The sequence below is a fragment of the Alligator mississippiensis genome, chromosome 13 (assembly GCF_030867095.1).
Source record: "Alligator mississippiensis isolate rAllMis1 chromosome 13, rAllMis1, whole genome shotgun sequence".
Lineage (NCBI taxonomy): Eukaryota > Metazoa > Chordata > Crocodylia > Alligatoridae > Alligator > Alligator mississippiensis.
Window position 1 is genome coordinate 48,860,581 of NC_081836.1, and position 14,048 is coordinate 48,874,628.

The 14,048-nt window shown below is 41.8% G+C and overlaps 1 protein-coding gene and 1 long non-coding RNA gene across 2 annotated transcripts in view; one reads left to right on the top strand and one right to left on the bottom strand.

The window, feature by feature from the left end:
- Window positions 1-14,048, top strand: part of FAM20C (FAM20C golgi associated secretory pathway kinase) — an 85,295-nt gene that overhangs the window by 51,204 nt on the left and 20,043 nt on the right. Inside the window, exons 4-5 of the mRNA XM_006260070.4 lie at window positions 11,753-11,845; window positions 12,836-12,951. Coding sequence (XP_006260132.1) covers window positions 11,753-11,845; window positions 12,836-12,951 — 209 coding nt within the window. The remainder of the gene's footprint in view (window positions 1-11,752; window positions 11,846-12,835; window positions 12,952-14,048) is intronic.
- LOC109284921 (uncharacterized) lies at window positions 11,151-13,902 on the bottom strand. Its single transcript, XR_002092541.2, has 2 exons — window positions 13,846-13,902; window positions 11,151-11,300 (listed from the first exon to the last, which is right to left on the bottom strand). It is a non-coding gene; the product is annotated as an uncharacterized LOC109284921 (long non-coding RNA).

The window sequence follows — 14,048 nt, forward strand, 5'->3', positions numbered from 1 at the left end:
ACCTTTGGCTTGATCCTGCAGAGTGCTCAGCATTGTAGCCAGATCCAACAAAGCACACGAGCAGATGCTTAATTTTGAAGGAACACCTTTAAACCAATTGATGACTCCTCTGTCTAAAGTTAAGCATGTTATGTCCTTTCAGGGTCAGGTGACAGTGCTTAGCTCACTGCAGCATCACATCCATGCTTAAACTGTCCTTGCATGGAATGGGAATAGTAGTTTTCTGCCTCCCAGAGGTATTTTAAGGATAATCTTGTGCATGACCGTGCTGCCCTAAGCAACTCCGGCAATGCGATCCAATCCCTATAAGGAGCTTGATAAACAGATGGACGGAAGAAGTTACTGGTACGCATCTGATTCGCAACGCAGCATGTTCAAAATGCACTTTCAGACGATATTCACAGTATATCTAGATCGAAATAATATCTTCAATCCTGGCATATCTGTGGCGCATACACACGCCAGCAAAAAAGCAACAAAATCTCCAGCCTTCCACCAAAGGACATTATTTGGAAATACTTGGTGCTTCTAATGCCTTTGCTGTTATTGTTCCTCTTAATCTCTACCCTTGAATGACCCCAGACAAAGCGCATATTAAGCAACGTTCTCTGTGCTGAAGAACTGCTTTAAACTTTTGATTCTGTAAGTATTTTTCTTCCCACCTTGCCAGAGCTCTCCAGATGTTTAAATATTCAGAACCTCTCTACTTACAAAATATTCTGTATTCTCTTTTCTGAGGAAAACCTGAGGCTGCCCAGGCACAAAGCAAGTTGTTTGCCTTGCCTATTTTTCACAAAGGTTTTTTTTTTTTTTTTTGCAGTTGTATCATTTTTCATGTTTGCAGTTTCTGGTGAGCAGACAATATATAACTAGGGCCTCAAAGGGATGGATCAAAGGGAAAGATGACAGATTCCATGGACTGGCCATAGCTAAAATGCACGCGCTACTGTCTTGCTGGAATGCATGCATCTAAAGCAGAGAGGCGGTGGTATGGAAAATAAAAGGATTTTTACACGTTAGGTCCCTAACACAGATACCTTAAATAGATGCACTGAATATCATTGCAGCACTTTGTTAATGATCTTCTCTGCTTATTTAATTGCTATGAGGCTCTTTTCTCCCTGCTGTGGCAACAACACTGACCATATTAAAGTGAATACCGAGAACTGTTTTGTAAGGCTGTTGAGTCTCTCTTAATCCTTCGACTCCTGTATGTCAAGCCTGGTTTCTCTCACAAAGATGCATCAAATGTTATTTCTGGGCTATGATGTTACATATCCTCTAAGTAAATTAGTGACAGGACCCCCCCCCCCCCCCCCCAGCACTTGTCTGCCTTTTCTTACCATTTCTTTGTTTTCCATACAAGCACTTTTTTTTTTTACAGCTGATGGCTAAGAAGCTTTTCTGTCTGATATGTAGCCAGTTAGCCAGTGTGGCATTTGTATCCACTTATTCTCCTTACTCTCAGCCACCTCCATAAAGGAAGTTGAAAGAAAATTCACAATTAATCTTTTATACATGTATGTGCATGTCCACATACACACACGCATGCTCTCGTATGTAATAACATATGCAATTTCATAGTATGCAGGTTACTTACAATATTATCTGTTAGTCTGCGTGTTCTTTATCACCCTCCATGCCCAAAGCGCAGAGCAGTTCTTAGTACTCTCAGCTTCAGAGATCCTTTTCCTTAGCTCAGAGTGGTTCATAGGTTCATAGATTGTAAGGGGCTAGAAGGCATCTCGCAAGATCATTGGATCCAGCACCCCCAGCACTAGGCAGGATAATTTTGGAAGTCCCCAGAACTGTCCATAAGGCAGTCATCATATCTATAGTGTGTGTGTTCTCAACACTGTCAAGAGCAGCAGTGTATAAACACACACACGTGCATGCACACACGCACAAACAGTATTAACAGGGCCGAATTCTGCTCTCAGTTACAACAGTGCTGGTGTGATAACCCAGAAGAGAAATTGGCCCGTTATCAAAGGCACTCACCTCAACTCAACTGTGCATATTTGCATGCGTGGTTACACACTGTGCCTGAGTGTTAGATTTGAGATATTTGCTGCAGAATAAGAGGGATTATGTAGACAAACATTCTAAGAAATAGCCCTACATGTCTGAAAGCATCGTGTCAAATAGAAAGTATTAGCACCTGGTATATGTATAGTGTATAGTGTAGATGTGTACGACTGTAAGCTAGATGTGTATGGATACTCCTGGAAATAAAATATCAAGCTAGGACTTAGAGTTGAGTGAAGCCAGCACATGGATTCTAGAGGGAAAGAGTTATGGTCAAGGCACTGGGAAGAGAAGATAATCTCAGCAATTGCAGTTGAGGACAAGCTAGTAGGCTGTTTCTGGGTGTGTGGAGGGAGGATCTTTTGTTTATAACGAGGATTTCTATATAAAAATGTCTCTCATTATCTGGACTTCATTCAGATGGCTGAAATTCTCCTGTTAATGTTAAGTTAGTTGGTCTTTAGGTACATATAGTGTATGTACACCTATTTGCAGTTAGGTCGTATCAGAGTCCATCTTTTTTTTTTTTTTTGCTGTAATCGATTTGCGTGGTTTGTGTGGCTTGTATCTACATTTCCTTTTGTATTCTTTTTCAGTTAGCGCCTCAATAAAAAAAGCTGTGGATTTAAAATTTCTACTGTCAATATATTTCCCATCAAACTGACTTCCCTTGTTTTAGCTCTGACATCTTGTTTGTGTGATGCTGATTGTGTCAGCTGAGTTCCCGAAAGAAAGAAGATGGATAGGTGCCAGGCATCACACCCAAAAGGAGTGATGGGTTTATTAGACATCTTCACTCACGTGTTCACACTAAAATTCTGCATCTGCTTTTTCCATGAGGTTAGACATGTCTTTACTTGGCCTGTCTCTAATATGGATTGGTCAAACTTCATGCTTCTTCCTCCCTGAAAAAAATGTCCTTTTTTTTGTCCTGTATATCTGAAAACAACAAAGACTGATTGAAGAACTGCGCAATCTGATTGTGCCATCTTTTGCTTTCATGTTCCATTCTTTGATGAACAATAAAGAGTTTTTGCATGTGTGAGGGTATGCCAAATGGTGTCCTGACTTTATTCCAAGTGCAATACCAATGAACTTAATGCAGTGCACAAAGAATTGGGTCCCAAATCCAGAGCATTATAAGAAAAAATAAAAATCTGCAAATATAAATCTTTTTTAAAGAGCCTCATTTTTGTTTCATTAGAGACTAAACTAACAGGAGCATGGGAACATGGGACAGTTACCTTGATTGTACATCCAGTTATGTTATATTGCCTTCTATAATGAACCTGAATAACTTGTGTCCTGTTTGGCTGCTAATATTTGTATTCTCTCTGAGGGGTTTTAAATTCTCTTTTAGAGGAATTGAGTACCACTTTTATTAGCAGTGACCTGAGGAGGTCACAATTCAGCTTCCAGATCTGGGTCAGTTTGTGTCTGGAGTTCATATTATCCAAACTACTATATTTTGGAAAGGATAAGTGAAAACAAATGGTCCAGGTTTTAACCTGTCTCTAATTAAATATATTGGTAGTGTATTCATTTAATGCACTAACCAGAACAATCCCTGTCTCATAAGGGACCTGCTAAGTAAGGAACAGGGCTCTGGTCTGTAGAGTGTAACAGCTCAAATCCTGTAAAGAGCTTAACAACCCCAAACCTAGTCTGGAACTGGGAACCCATAGTCCTCAGTACTCATCAGATCAGGCCAGAAGATGAGATACAGCTGATCTTGGTCAGAGTTAGAGAGCCACGTGATCCCACCTAGAATGTTTCCTGGGCCAGGTTGTCTGTAGACTTTCCTTTGAGAGGTGCAGGGAATTGTTTTGCACATATCTCTAGTGACGTTCTGCTGCTAAATGTGATATAGTATAAAAAGTGGCATCAGTCTGGTAGAGGCAAAAGAGACATTGGGCATATCACAGGAGGAATACTAACAGAGCACAGAGAGCTATGCTGAGCACAAGAGGAGATAAAGCTAGATGTGTATGGATACTCCTGGAAATAAAATATCAAGCTAGGACTTAGAGTTGAGTGAAGCCAGCACATGGATTCTAGAGGGAAAGAGTTATGGTCAAGGCACTGGGAAGAGAAGATAATCTCAGCAATTGTAGTTGAGGACAAGCTAGTAGGCTGTTTCTGGGTGTGTGGAGGGAGGATCTTTTGTTTATAACTAGAGGATTTCTATATAAAAATGTCTCTCATTATCTGGACTTCATTCAGATGGCTGAAATTCTCCTGTTAATGTTAAGTTAGCTGGTCTTTAAGTACATGTGATTGTCAAGCTCTCTACTTCACAGGAAAAAAAATCCCCCAGGGCTAGCAGGCAGTAGCACGATCATGGTATTTATCAGTTTCAGCAGTTCGTTAATTATCCCTATTTTTATTGCATCCCTATGCAAATTTCTGTCTTTCTGCCACGGTGAATATTCTCCTATTTTTCTAATCATAGAACTGCTAGCTAATGCTAGAAGCCCAATGTCTTGCAAAAGCCCATATTGTCATGTGGACAATAGCGATTGACTGGGCCAAACATCCTTTCTCTAACATATTAAATTGCATGTCTTTGAATTCCTGATTGGCTGCTCATTTTCTGGACCATATTTTGCTCTTGTAAACAGCTCATGTAGTTCCTAGGAGTGCTTTTTGTAACAGAAAGCTTTGATAAAGCCAAAACGATGAGCTGCCAAGATTCCAGAAGGAGTTGCAAATAGGCGCCAGATATCTTTGCTACTGTAGATGTAGATGCATTAGCAACATCATTTATCTTCCTAAGGACATACTAAGCCACTAAAAGGTATTATAAAATTAAGTGGCATTTTTCCCCACCTGCTCAAGCTGATGCCAAATGCTGATAGAAAGCTCTCCCTGGTGATATGATTCTGCATGCAAAATTTAAGTGCCCTACTAAGGACTGCAGCTGCCTCAGAGACATCCTTTTTTTCGATGGGCTGCCTCCTTCACTTAGAGTAATAAGCTTTCGATTATCTCGGGGCACTCTACATTCCATTCCAACACAATCCAACTTGACATAAAGAGAAAACATCGCACAAATAATCTTTGGACTTTCATTCTGTTTCTTCAACTACTAAGAAAAGCAAGTTCACAAAAAAATAGTAAGATTTCACAGACATCTGCGTTGATAAAAAAAAACGGTGCTTATGCTCTGGACTTAATGTGGCAAAAGGGAAGTGGATGCAGTGAGCCAGGAAGCCCTGTCCAGACCTATATTCCTAAACAGGAAGGGCTATTCCCATCTCCCTTGCAACTGGTAAGGTAGTAGCAATAGCAGCAGGCTGCTAAGTGACACATTTTAGTACAGTATTATCTGCGTTTTATCATTTTAGATAACACTGTATTTGTACAATATGTTACGCGAAAGTCCCTGAAACGCTGCTTCCTCCAAGGGGAAACCAAGTTTAATCACCTTAACTGTTTCACAGTGAACGGGCGTGTCTACACAGATGCTTACTGTGCATTAACCTAATAACACTGTGCAGTAGTGTAGTGGTTATTAACTGTGCTAATAGCCTACTGTGCAGTAGGGCTGTGCAAAATTTCACCGAGTGTTTCATTTCAAAGCTGTTTCGACGTGTTTCGAGCTCAAAACAGTAAAATCTAAATGAAACAAAAAGCTTCGAAACGGCTTCCAAATGAAATGAGGGCACTCAAAACATTTTGAAAGTTTCGAAACATTATGAGTTTCGAAGCAGCCCGGTGATGGCTCCTCAGCCCCATGGAGCTCAGCCCAGCAGAGAGAGGCGGAGCACAGCCCTGGCTCTTCCCGCCTCCCGCCACCAGGCTGAGCTCTGTGGGGCTGGCGGAGCCGGCTGGAGTGCAGCCCTGGCTCTCCCCACCTCCCGCTGCTGGGCTGCACTCCAAGTAGCTCCACAGCCCCATGGAGCTCAGCCCGGCAGCAGGAGGTAGAGTGCACCCCTGGCTCTCCCTGCCTCCTGCTGCCAGGCTGCACTCCACCTCCCACCACCAGGCTGAGCTCCACGGGGCTGTAGAGCCGCTCGGAGCATAGCCCTGGCTCTCCCCACCTCCCATCACTGGGCCAGATGACAGGAGGATGCCACTGCTTCCTGGGGCCAGTGGCAGCATCAGTGTTACCCAGCGCTGGGCGCGGGCTGCACTCAGCATTGGTCCCAGGTGACAGCAGCAGCCTTCTGTCATCCGGTGCAGATCCAGGGGGCCCGCACCCCCAGGAGGAGTCCAGCACGGCCCCACATCCGTCCCAGGGGTGCAGGCCCCCAGATCTGTGCGCCGGATGACAGGAGGCTGCCGCTGCTGGCAGGTGTCACGAGTTTTGCTTTTTGAAGTTTGAGGTGCAGTTTCAGAGAAACCTCTGCACCTATCTCCTTGAAACTTTGCAGGCTACATGCCCTCAGAAGGGGCTACCATCCCTGCAATCCAAAATAGGCAAGAAATGACAAAGTTTTAGGCATTTTCATGATTCCCCATTATAGCCTGTGGGTGAAGCTTCAAACCACCTTGAAACAGCAAAACAGTTTTGATGAAACAAAATGGGACAGTGCTTCAAAACGAAGCGGGAAAACGTACATCGAAATGAAACGATGGTGTTTCGCACAGCCCTACTGCGCAGTGTTATTAGGCTGTGTAGTAAGCGTCACTAAAAAACCGTGCGCCAGCACTACTGCACAGTAACTCTGGTCGCGGCGCATTCAGTTTCTACCTCTTATTAGAGGTACTAAACTAAATGTGCAGTAACTAAGGGGCATTAATGAACATGTAGACGTGCCCAGTGAGAAGCACTATATCAGAAGAGTACTGATTTTTTCAAGGAGAACAGTGACAACTGATATTTCTAGGTACACCCAGATAATCTCCACTTATCTGTTAGAATAGCAAAACTACTCTCTCATCCATGTTAGTTGTGTTTGGGCCAATGTAGTTATCTTGCTTCACTGGCCTGCTAAGGCTCTTACCAGTTCTCCTGCTGCAGGATTTACTACTGTTCCACCTCAAATGATCCCATCCACTGCTTCCAAGATACTTATTATCAGTATGTGTATTGCAGGCATGCCCAGTCATGACTGGTGCCACGTCATGCCTGATGGTCTAATACAGCTAGACACCTAAAAAGTCCCTACCCCTGAAGACCTTACAGTCTAACCACAAACGGTTTGGCACAACATGTAAAAAAAGATACCTGTTCATTTAATTTTACTTATCCACTCACTGGTGCTGCCTTATGAGTGTATACCGTCATCTATTGCTCCCCTGTAATATTTTCAGTCAACTCTGCTAATTACTTATGGACTTATTTAAAACAAAAGCAGGAAGTATGGCCTGCTTCAAAAGAAAGGGCCTCAGAATCCACAACCACAAATCAATGACACATCCTTTGATTAGTTAAAATACTATTCTTGGGGTACAAAGTTGGTTCTGAAATGTCTCTGGATGTCTGGTACAATAAATATGTCCTGAAGTATAACAGGCGACTCAGATTAATCTAAGGCTTTCTGTCTTTGTCTGCTTTTTACCCTTCTGCATGTAATTGGAGCCTTACGGCAGTCTGTTGAAAGAGTACAACATCTAGACTGAATTCTACAATGGGACACAGCTGTGGTCCTGGCATACCTTACTACTGTTTGATATGCTTGATGTTGATGATGATGACATAGGCAACAGCAAGAGAATTTATGGATGCTAAATTTAGATTACTAACCTAAGTATTTAGTGCCTATAGTGGTTTTCTTCTTCTCATTCTCAATCAGTGTACGTTTTATAAAGGCTAGCTAGAATAATAATTTGGTCTCAGTGTATGGCCAACATTCATGAAGAGCTAATAATAAATAAGAAATGATTAATACTGAATTTTGCTCCAAACCTATGGAGAAAGAAATTCATGGTGACACTTGCTTATTAGTATTTCAGGTTTTACAAATATTTTCACACATAAATCACCACATCAAATTGTCCAAATACTCTTGAACAACACATTGTGTGATTAATTAAAATTAATAATGGGCTGACTCAGTGTGTTTACTTGTGAATGCTCTGACTCATTTTATTTTTTTCCTTCATCCACATGACTTGCCATTACAACAAAAGATGAGCGCACAGAAACTATTTATTTTATATTAAATAGTGTGTGCTCCTATTAATACAAAACTCCACTTTTTTGCTTTGCCTCCTGTTTTTCTCCAAGTTATGTTGTTGCATCAGGATTTTCACTGACTTGGTTTTTCATGTTTGTTCTTGTTTCTCGTCTGCTGAAGTTACTAGTGCTGATTTGTCTTCTGCTACTGCTGTAATTGGTGTGGTGCCACTGCACAATTTTTAACGACATGCAGAATCAGCAGAACTCCATCTGTCTCTCCTCCAGAACTTCCCATTCTGCCATTATAAAAATCTGCCAAATTTTCCTCCAAAGAGCAGAATACTGAATTTCCAACTGTTTGCAAAATAAGAGCAGCAGCCAGAAATTCTCGCCTACTCTCTGCAACTGGTACAGAACCTGCATTGTACCTGATGTGAGACTTTATCGCTGGCACCGAAGAGTTCTTACCATTATCCCTAATTTATTATCAGTCAGAGGTCTAAACTTCTGCAGAGGTTTAACATATTGTTCTGTTTGCATTTGTCATTTTATGCGGCAGTCTTTGTTCAATAACCATCACCTAATTAACTAAACACACTTGTTTTTTTTCCCCTCTTTCTTTTAAATGCAGTCATGTTCTAAAACCGACTACAGGATGGATTGAAGCTAGGGTTGTTTCATATGGCATTTTAATTGACCCAGAATGGATCAGAATGCAGGGTTCCTTCCCCAGCCCTTCAATTAGCTAGAGATTTGGGGCCAAATTAAGCTCTCATTTACAATGATCTAAGGTCAGAATAAATCCACAGAGCTAAATAGGTTTGCATCATTGTGACTGAGAGAAGAATTTGATCTTTTGGCTCTGCACCTGTATAAATCAGAATACAGTTTGACCTAGGGAATTAGGATCTGACCACACACCCCATTGATCTGACTGTGCACACCAGGTAATAGTCCCATGAATTTGAGTTTTAAATTGTTGGTAAAATTCATTCCTATTAATATAAAGGGAAATATTTAGATCATGGGCCTTTATTGCTTTAGGTGCCCTCCTAACATAGTTAGACAGGCCCTCAGAACTGCCCATTGCTTTGTCAGAAGGTTTTGACTAAGAACTGTGCCAGAGGCAAATGGTTTTATACATTCTGTGGTGTACCATATGCCATACATATATATGCCATACACAGTGGGCATGTCTACACGTGCAATTAGTGCTATTTGGCTTTACTGAGCAGTAAATTTACTGTGCAGTAGACTAATTTGCTGTGTAGTAAGCACCTGCACATATAGACAGTGATGCTTTACTGTACAGATTAGTCTACTGCACAGTAAAGCATCTTATGTAGACATGGCCAGTGGCACATTATACCTTTTACAGTTTCCTGATAACATATCATGGTCTGGAGATCCTAGTTGCTCCTTCTTCCAGATGAAGCCATGACTTCAGTGCCCTATCCATGTTTTGAGTGCTCCTCATGATCAAGATCTTGGCCTTCCAGAAATGATACACTGCTATGTAAATAAGGTATAATGGCAGTACAGAAACATGTATAAACCAAGTTACAACTACAGGAAAAATGAACTCATTCCAAAATTAATAATATCTAGCACCATGGCATGGAGCTGCAGGGCGCTAATAGATAAGTGAAGTTTGTGCAACTATCCCGGTCCTGTGGTGATTTAATGACTACCCCATATGTTAGCTATGTAGCTTCAAGGAATCCACAGTTTTCTGTACATTATTGCACTCTCAAGATGAAGATCTTCCCTTTATTCAAGATGTATTTTCTGGATCAACATTTTCTTGGAAAGGAATAGCCTTGATACTTTTAAACACTCTGAGAGATAAAAAGCAGATGGTATTGATTAGCTAATTAGTAATATTTTCGGAAGCTTATCAGCCACATTGAGTAAAATGTGCATGCTTTGCAAAGTACTGGAGCTGTATCTCTCTTTTTCTCTCTCTCTCTTTGGATTAGTCACAGAAATGTAATAGATATCTGAAAAAATATGACTACATAAAAATGCTTACATGTTTGCCAAGTGGAAACCTGTTAATTTCTCTTCCCTGAATTTATAATTGAGCTCATTATGCTTAGTCTTGAGGTTACGCCATAGTTTTGACATGAATGGATACAATGAGGATTTTGTCTTAGGCCTCTCTGACTATTGTCTCTGAATTACATATCGTGCGGTATTTTGCATTGGGTTTGTGACTCTATTTTGTCCCTCCTTGTGGCTTTCCTCTCACTTCCTAAGCTACTTAGTGGAGGCAAAGCACTACGTTGTTTTTTATTTTGTCCTGGGTTCACTTCTACCCTTTCTCCTTGTAAACTTTTTGCAACAATGGGAGCAATTGGAGAGAAGCGATTGCTCATTTGATTGCTACCCTATAGAACTTTTGCTGAACAGGGGGGCACGTATGTGAAACGTACTATTGCATGGTGCCATTTTGCACTGTCTGGATTCTCATTAAGTGAGTTGCAGGCTCACAAAATAGCTGTGATTTGAGCTATACATGACAAGAAAATAAATGTGGTGTTGGTCTCTGCATATCTGTAGTGATGCCTCACTTTAGGTCTTGCCCGCTTAGCATCTTGCTAATACTGTGCCAAGGAAAACAGTGCATGGAAAAGTACTTTTTTTAACTCTTGGGGTGACATGCAAATGGGCCATAGATCTGTGCAACACTTAAGTCCCACTCTGGTCCTCAAAAGGGAGTGTAAGTGCAGATTAGGTCTTGTATCAGACACCTGTTCAGGGTGAGGGGAGTTTCATCTGCATGCCAATTCTTGACCAAGGAATAGATCCCTCTAGAGATGTTCAGTTCAGTGTTCTCCCTGTATAGCACCCACTTCTGCCACTGTCACAGACAGATACTGGGCTGGATAGACCACTGGTCTGACCCAATATGGCACTTCTTTGTTCATATGTTCTTATTCATGGTCCTACTGAAAATGGTTTCAAAGCTCCCATTGACCTCAGCAGAGTCAGAATATGTTATATGTGAGGATCTTTCCATTTTTTAGCCAAGTTAAATGTTCCAACTTTAACCTTTTCCAATTCTATCAAAATGACAATTTTTATTTGTGCTTCAAATGAAGAAACAATGTATTCTTGCATCCTCTCTGGTGCATGGTCTTGTTAATGTTCTTTGAAACATGACATATGTCACTGCAATCAAACCACAACAGTTCCTTTTCTTCTGAAACGGAGAAAACATGTCATTGTTAGGGCGAAGGAATACAAAAGAAGAGTCAGATTTTTGATAGCAGTGGCATGACTGCCAAACAAGAAAGAGACATTTTATTACTTTTGGAAATTTTATAATAACAGTTAATGATAATTTAATGAAATGACATTCTCTTTACCGGGATCGCTAATGAAATGTTTGAGGGTGAGAAAATACATCTTGTTAAATAGAGCAAGTGTCTTGAGTGGAACAGCACTTCTGACAGCAGCTTTCATGCTTGAGTACAGGCTTAGTATCCAGAGTTTTGTTACAGTAGTTTAGAAACCAGATAAAATTAATGTATGGCAAATAATACAAACCTGAAGTACTTTTAAGATGCAAACCCTTGAATGAAGTATTTGATTTTTCAGCATCGTTCCTTATATAAACTAACCATTGTTTATGGTGCCTGTTTTGTTTTGCAGGCAAACCAGAGAACAGGAAACTCCACCTGATTTTTTTTACTTCTCAGACTATGAAAGGCACAATGCCGAAATAGCAGCATTTCATTTGGACAGGTAAGTACAATCAGGGCCGGTCTTAGGGAAAGTGGCACCCTGGACAAGCTTATGTTTTGGTGCCCTTTCTTTGAGTTTAAGTATGTAGTAACGTTAGTGAAAGTTTCAGAAATAAAGGGCTGGGGGGAGATGCTGGGATGGATTAGGAGACTTGCTTCCCTGCAGGCAAATACCACTGTTTGTGCATGGGAACAAGGTGGGTGAATTGGAGGTGAGTGAATTGCACATGCCCAGCTTAGCCTCTGAGCAGCAGCTGGAGGCAGGGGTCGAGCTGGGCTGGGCATGGCTCCTCCTGCCTGGAATGGGTATTGGTCAGGAGAGAGCTGCCATCCTATCTTTAGTTTTAGGAGCTCGTTTGTAGTCTCAGGCTTGGGTTAGGACTAGAAGCCATGAGACGTCCTAGGACAGGATGTGGAATGAAATCCATTCAGTGCACGTGTCTACACAAGATGCTACTGCGCAGTAGCATGGGTGGGCACTAACCCCTGTGATGTGATGCTACTGCACAGTAATAATGAGCTACTGCTTATTAGCTCATTACTACTGCACAGTAGCACTGGAAAAAGAAGTATGGTGATGGAACTGCACAGTTATAACTGCGCAGTCTGCTGCTCGTGTAGATGTGGCCAGGGTCACATATATGCCTTAGGAATGAGGTTCACTGGGAAGCAGACGTTATACTTGGAGACCATGGGATTTCATGGGCTGGATTAGGGATGGAGCTCTTTTTGTACCCTGAGATAGGAGCAGAGATGAGAACTTGCAAGAACCTTGGCTAAAGTTCGAGTTCCTTTTGAGGTTCTTGGCTAGGTGATTTGGGACCAGGAGATGTCTGGGCCAGGCTTAATGTTCGAGTATTTTAGGCATCCCTGGCTGGGTATTGGTTTAGAGCCTGTTGATGGTTCCATGTTTGTAGAATGTACCTCCCCCTTTTGCATCTCTCTCAGTTCTTATCTTTTATGTAAACTGCCTCTTTTCTTCCCCTTTCAGGATCCTAGATTTCCGTCGTGTTCCACCCGTTGCTGGCAGACTGGTTAATATGACCAAAGAAATAAGGGATGTCACTCGTGACAAGAAACTGTGGAGGACATTTTTCATCTCACCAGGTAAACTGACTAATTGCATTGCATTCCTTCCATGTCGTAAGAAGTTTAATTAAGAAGGTAGCTACCTATCGTTTAATGGTTCTTATGCGTCTAAAATGAGCTCTTATATATAATAAAAAGAAGTGTGGTTTACCAAGGAGACACTAGATCAAGACATGATCTATTTACAAAAAACAATTTATGGTGCTCAATAGAGTCCTTTTTTCCATTCATACATTAGCCACAGAGACTGATTTTTATGTATTTGCTCATTAAAACAATTTATTCAACAGAAGTTTTATGTAAAGCTGTTTCATACACAACTTGCAGATTATGCAAAACAACTATCACTTGGCACCTTTGCTTTATCTACTCTGCTCTGGTGCTCTGTGATTGGTTGCTTCCATTGATCCTATGCTTTTGTTTCTGCCCCCTGCCTGAACAACTGAGACTTCTGTATATAGGCTGACCATAAAGAAATCTGGGACATTGCCCCCTCTCCTCCTGCTCCCCCAAGTCAGTGGCACTGTTGCAGACCAAGGTGGGGGCAGGGTGGCATGGTGCACTGGGCCTTGCCTGCCTGCCTGGTGCTCCATGCCACTCTGCCTTCCCACTGGACTGTGCCCCCCACCCCACCTTGCATTTCTGAGATGCTCAATTTACCTCTTACCAGCCAGCCAGGAACCAGCCTCCAAAAATCTGTGAGTGTCCCAACTAAACTGGGACGTACAGTCACCCTACCTAAATGTGAGAGAGGTACCTGTTTAGGGGCAGGTGTATCACAGATATTCTTATGGACATTGCGTCAGTACATCTAACAGTTCTGGCTTGAAAACCTGAGTGAATACATATTCAAAACATTCTGCTCCTAGGTCAAAAAAACCTGCAGAAAAAAAAGCGGAGCAGTGCACTTACCAACGGTGTGCACTGCTCAGAAGCAGAGCCGGGCCAGCCAGAGTCGTGCTGCAGCTTCCAGCCAGGTTCCACCAGCAGAATCGCTGCTGCTGCAGCCCCGGGATCATTAGCGGCCTTAGGGGAGGGCAAATTGAGCAACTTTCTGTGGCCCCACACTTTATAAAAATAAAAATTAATTACACTGAATATTTGTATTATCAATA